Source organism: Pollicipes pollicipes, unplaced genomic scaffold (assembly GCF_011947565.3).
Source record: "Pollicipes pollicipes isolate AB1234 unplaced genomic scaffold, Ppol_2.1 Scaffold_5724;HRSCAF=6776_pilon_pilon_pilon, whole genome shotgun sequence".
Lineage (NCBI taxonomy): Eukaryota > Metazoa > Arthropoda > Thecostraca > Pollicipedomorpha > Pollicipedidae > Pollicipes > Pollicipes pollicipes.
This window is the reverse complement of record NW_023596746.1, coordinates 334,405-340,404: the sequence shown is the minus strand read 5'-3', so window position 1 is coordinate 340,404 and position 6,000 is coordinate 334,405. Positions and strand designations below refer to the sequence as shown.

General features: G+C 57.5%; 1 protein-coding gene across 1 annotated transcript in view; it reads left to right on the top strand.

Annotated features, from left to right (window-relative positions):
- The window catches only part of LOC119102260 (uncharacterized), an 11,933-nt gene extending 7,999 nt beyond the window's left edge, over positions 1 to 3,934 (top strand). Inside the window, exons 6-11 of the mRNA XM_037225629.1 lie at positions 436 to 630; positions 1,269 to 1,445; positions 1,691 to 1,873; positions 2,195 to 2,377; positions 2,762 to 2,953; positions 3,717 to 3,934. Of these exons, the coding sequence (XP_037081524.1) occupies positions 436 to 630; positions 1,269 to 1,445; positions 1,691 to 1,873; positions 2,195 to 2,377; positions 2,762 to 2,953; positions 3,717 to 3,934 (1,148 nt within the window). The remainder of the gene's footprint in view (positions 1 to 435; positions 631 to 1,268; positions 1,446 to 1,690; positions 1,874 to 2,194; positions 2,378 to 2,761; positions 2,954 to 3,716) is intronic.
- The last annotated feature ends 2,066 nt before the right edge of the window (positions 3,935 to 6,000 follow it).

The following is a 6,000-nucleotide window of genomic DNA, read 5'->3' as shown; positions in this document are numbered from 1 at the left end:
TCGTAAATATAAATTAAAGGAGAGAGAGAGAGAGAGAAGAGAGAGAGAGAGGAGAGAGAGAGAGAAGAGAGAGAGAGAGAGAGAGAGATAGAGAGAGAGGAGAGAGAGAGAGAGAGAGAAGAGAGAAAGAGAAGAGAAGAGAGAAGAGAGGGGAGGAGGCGGGGAGGGCGGGAGATTAATATTATATTATATATATATATATATATATATATATATATATATATATATTTATATATTATATATACTTTGAAGCGCCTACGATGATCCGCGTAGTACAGTTAGCCAGAGCCGCCATGTCTGTGTTCTAACATCGACATCCTTCCCCTACCATTCGTGACGTCACCACTACCCGGTGCCCGACTGCGTGGCGCGGCGTGCCGGCCCCGCCGCCGTGCCGCCGCGTCCCCGCCCGCCGACCGTCGGCCTCGCCGGCAGACTGCGCGCCGCTGGCGCCCATCAGCACGTGGGGCGGCACGCTGACGTGGGACTACAATGGCACGAACACGCTCGACACGGTGGTCACGCTGACCTGTAACGCGGGCATGGCCACGCCGGACACGCTGCGGACTGAGCAGACCACCGTGTGCGGCGTGGGCGGTTGGAACGTGACGGATCTGCGGGCCTGCTCTGGTGAGTCGGCCTCGACCCAGGCTTGTACGTGCAGAGGGTGACACAGGCTCGCACGTGCCGAGGGTGACGCAGGCTCGTACGTGCAGAGGGTAACGCAGGCTCGTAGGCGCTGAGGGTAACGCAGGCTCGAGCGTGCTGAGGGTGACGCAAGTTCGTACGTGCTAAGGGTGACACAGGCTCGTAGATGCTGAGCGTGACGGAGGCTCGTACAAGTTAACGATGACACAGGCTCACACGTGCTGAGGGTGAAACAGGCTCACACGTGCTGAGGGTGACGCAGGCTCGTACGTGCTGAGGGTGACGCAGGCTCGCACGTGCTGGGGGTGGCACAGGCTCGCACGTCACGTGCTGAGGGTGACGCAGGCTCGCACGTGCTGAGGGTGACGCAGGCTTGCACGTGCTGAGGATGACGTAGGCTCGTATATGCTGAGGGTGATGTCTTGTGTATTCCGCCCCGCGCCGTCCGAACTCGTCGCCGGCACGAGTGTCGGCGACTCGCCGGTGGGGCGGCGTTCGGGCCGGAGCCCGGCTCGCGTCGCCGGGGCTCCGGACCGGCTCAGGGTGCAGCACGGACGAACAGACCTGCGCGAGGGAGCCCGCCGGGGACCGCTGAGTGATGGGCGCTTCGTCCGCCACAGTGTGCACAGAGGAGCCTCCGGCGCCGGCCGCTTCCATGAAGAACATCTCCTGGACGCAGGGCGTGGACGAGGTCACGTACGAGTGTCTGGACGCGTTCCAGCTGCCATGGAACTTGACTTCGTACGTTCTGCCCTGCTCCGTCATCGGGTGGGACACGTGCGTTCCCGAGTGCAGTGGTAAGTAGCACAAGCCAGCAATTGGTTTTGTGTGCAGATTAAGTCACCAGACTGCGTCATTGCACATTCGCGACTGCATTCATCCGAACTACGGTCACAGACCACCGAGCATCACCTCCGAGTCGCCTCGACCCATTATCTTTCACTTCCGGCAGGAGACCACCTCACGCACCATCGGCACGTGACGCCTCCGTTCCTGAGCCGGACGACCCTCGGCCAGCGGCTGACCCTGCTCCCTTTCGCAGCCTGTCGCGACCCCGACATCTCTGTAGACGGCGTGGTGACCGTGGCGATGGACGTCCAGCGGGGTGGCAAGGCCGTCTTCAACTGCAGCAGCGACGCGCTGACGACCGCCACGGAGCTGAGCTCGCAGGAGCTCACCTGCACCGAGACCGGCTGGGCCGGCGGACCCGTCCTCGCCTGCGACAGTGAGCCGGTGCCCACCAGCCCTGGCGCTCTGGATGGGATGCCTTTGGCGCCTCTTTTTTAAAGGAACGCTGCACACATGAAGGGGCGCACCGACGCGCACTGAAATTGTCTCAACGCGCATCGAGGGTGGTAGGGGAGGGCACCTGATGTCAGCCGAGCTCCGCTTGGGAAGTCGCGCTTGGACCTGCTCAGACTCATTCTGGCCCACGAGTCTCACGGGCAAACACGAGCCTTTGTCCGCAGCGACGCATTGGTGCGGGGCACTTGTGACGGGACCCACCCCAGCCCGCAGCACCTGCCCGCGCCTGGTTCGTCCCCAGCGTGCTCTGGCGACCCACCGGAGCCGGGCACCGGCCAGAACCGCACCTGGAGTGAGAACGGCACGCTGGGCGAGGCGGCCGTGTACCAGTGCGCCGAGGGACTGGTGACCTCGGATGGCTCCGCGGCCCAGACCGTCACCTGCACGGAGGACGGCTGGTTTGGCGCGACGTTACCGTGCGACCGTGAGTGGGTGGGCCAGGCGGGTGGCCGGGTGGTGTCGCCTTGTTACAGTGGGTGGGCGGGTTGGACTAGTATCGCCGTGTGACCGTGGGTGGGCGGGGAAGGGTACCGCGCTGCGATTGTAAGTGGGCGCTGGAGGACTGACGCCTCCCTGTGACCGTGAACGAGAAATGGCGCGCTAGCACCGCAGTGTGACCGTGAGAGGTATGAGGTCATTGGTACTTCCCTGTGCCCGTCGGTGGTCCCAAGGAGAATAGTGTTTCCCCCTGACCATGAGCAGGCAGCGGGAAACTGACACCACCACGTGCGTGTGACCCGCCGTTGACATGATTGGAGCAGGATCACCGCACGTCAGTGAGCACTGACGGCAGTAACCACCCCGGCAGACTGTCTGGCGCCGCCCGACCCGCTGCACAGCACCCAGCGGAGCGACTGGAACGCCAGTCTGACTGTGGCGCCGATCGGCAGCGTTGTGACGTACAGCTGCGGCGACGGCACGGTCGTGCCCGCCACCAACAGCAGCAATCAGACACTGGCCTGCCGTGCCGACGGCTGGGACGGCGCCATCCAGCACTGCGGTACGTGCCATGGTCTGACGGGACCCGGTCCGGCGATCCGTCGGGACTCGGTCCGATGGTCTGCCGGTCTGTCCGATGATCCGGGACTCGGTCCGATGGCTAGGTCTGGCGGTCTGTCTGGACTCATTCTGGCGGTCTGTCGGGACTCGGTCCGGCGATCCGTCGGAACTCGATCCGGCGGTCTGTCGGGGCTCAGTCCTGTGGTCTGTCGGGACTAGGTCCGGCGGTCTGTCGGGACTCATTCTGGCGGTCTGTTGGGACTCGGTCCAATGGTCTGTCGGGACTAGGTCCGGTCATCTGTCGGGACTCGGTCCGATGGTCTGTTGGGACTAGGTCCGGTGGTCTGTCGGGACTAGGTCCGGTGGTCTGTTGGGACTCGGTCCAGTGGTCTGCCGAGCGGTGTCATCCGCTCGGCGAGTCTGCGGGCTGGTGCGGGCTGGTTTCAGCACCCGAAGTGACATCGGTCTGCTCCTCCCACCGTCAGGGGATCGTTCCGTGGTCACGATACTCAGCACTGTCGGCAAGACTGGTAGCCACACCACACAGTTTTGTGCGGTGATGATGATGATGATGATGACTTGAGCTTTGGGGCACAGTTTTGTGTGAGAGCCGCAGCTCGATTAACGGGCACGTCCGTTAATCGAGATGTTAATCGAGCTGTGAGTGTCCTTCCCTCTGTTGTCTGGGGTGTGCGTGTGAGTCCGAGCCTTTGGGCCGATGCGTGGCTCCCCTTACGAAAGCCTCACGCTCGCCCGTCCGCTAGCCGCCTGCCTGGGCGACATTCCGCGGCCGCCCAACGACACGGAGGCGCGCAACATCAGCTGGGGCGGCGGCCGGTTCCCGGGCGCGCGTGTCAACTACACCTGCGTGGAGAGCGGGCGGCAGCAGACGGTGGAGTGCGTGGACTTCCGATGGGCGCCCGAAGAGCTGGACCCCTGCGGTGAGCTCATCGCCATCATAGGCTGGGGTGGAACGAGCTAGACTGAGGTCAGGTTTGACATTAAAAAGCGGATGTGGGTCGGGGCAAACCGGATTGCGAAGTCGATTCCTTCCCTGTATCACGATGGAGTTTATGTTAAACTTTCACGATAAAATGGAATTGGACAGCGGGCTATTCCTGATTCAGGCATACACGAGGTCGTTTATGGCATTTTTGTTCCGCTGAGCTCGCGTAAATGATCCAAAAAGCTTGTGGTTAAGAAATAAGACTCATTTTACCTCAGACCATAGTGTGACACATCTCGCCCTTGCACATCTTTTTTATGTGAAAGCATCAGGAAAATACGCTGCCGTCGTGTGTACTCTGTTGCCAGTCTATCATTCGATGACCGATTCCTTTATTCCTTAGACTCTAGTGTTTCATAAATGTCTTCCTTGACAAATGTACCTGTATGTTCCTGCATGCACACATCCATGAATGACTGAAATATGAATGAGTGAGTGAGACGGTGCGTGCGCTGTGTTGGCTGGTATAACATGTGAGTGGGTCTTGGTCAGCATCGCTCACATGGGTGTGGCCAGCTTGTGTGTCTAATTTTTCTTCGCGCAGTTACTCTTACAGTGAACTCTTACTTCGTGTGGAATATTTTCAGCAGTGCAGCTCACGCAAACGTAGGCTGGTGCAGTGGAAGCACGGTCCAGGAACGGACCTGGCCGACCGCATACCAGTTGATCCTGCCTCCGCTGGTCCAGTGAAGAGTGGTGATGATGAACAACTCCTGCACCATGACGTTGCTGGAGGACGTTGTTGTATTTCGTTGCCCAATATTCAACTGCTAGATATCCTGATGATAGGCAATACCCACGTGTGTGATACGTACCCAGAAATCACGCAAAACATTCAACTGTTCAGCTTAAGTTCCACGAGAACTACATCGCTTTGAGGCTGTTAGGCGCGGTGTGGTCAATTTACCATGTGTTATGTCATAACCATGAAAGCTTCTTTAAAATGTACCTTGACAGCTCTTCACTGCGCTTGACCATAGTACTGTTTCCGCAGATATAACAAAGGTGAAAGCCACTAAACGTCTGCCATACACGAAACATGTTTCGGCACGTCCCGATCACCTATCAGCCGGAATGTTTCCGGGAAATTTATGTTTCAGATTGTCGTCTGTGAGACGTCTCCAGGAGTTGCGTCAAACGCTCTTTCGTCTCCGTGACGGTACAGCCTACCAGCGAAGACTGCACACTGCATCCTACCCACGCCAACATACTGGACCGTTGACACCAGGTTTTATCGCCCGACCAGCCCATGTGATCGGATCAGTCCACTGGGCTTCTCATCCTGACTGAGACGGGACTTGTACGCACCATCGCGCCGCTGCAAATACCACTTGTTTTAAATATATATATATATATATATATATATATATATATATATATACATATATATACATATATATATATATATATATATATATATATATATCGCTGTATTCATCTGTTCGCCTGAACAATGACCGATGGCTGTGCCTTGCTATCTCGAAGGTATCAGCTGCCAAATGTGGACACGTCGGCACTGGCCAGCAGATTCTGCGTACACGGCTTAACGTGTCCACGCTCTCACTTGGACGTCACCCTCGGGGGTGGTGTCAAAGGCCTGTGCCAAATGCCCGTGCTGACTGTTGGCCGCGTCTGTGACGGGCATGACGTCACTGGCGTGGAGGTGGACCGTGGCCTTCGTGTAGCTGGAGGCCGTGGTTTCTCATTCGGACGTCTGTGCGTGGCCATTGATATAAAATAGTGTGTTGTCTTCAAAGTGTACACCAGGAATGCGTTTGGGTGACGTTTAAAACTGGCGCAGTACCAGCTCTTCGCTCAGGTTCTCGTAGGTCGTAGTTTTTTACATCTACAGACGCTTCTGTTTTTCAGGCACGTATCATGCCAAAACTTCCGATAGAGAAACACATGTCTGGTGACGTTTCTACTGTTCTGAGGTTTTCAACCAAAGCCAAAGCTGTACAATATACTATAGCTTCGTGCCAAACGTGACTGTGTATTCGACAGTTTGCTTGCTGGTAGATGGCAGAATGTTTGATATGCAT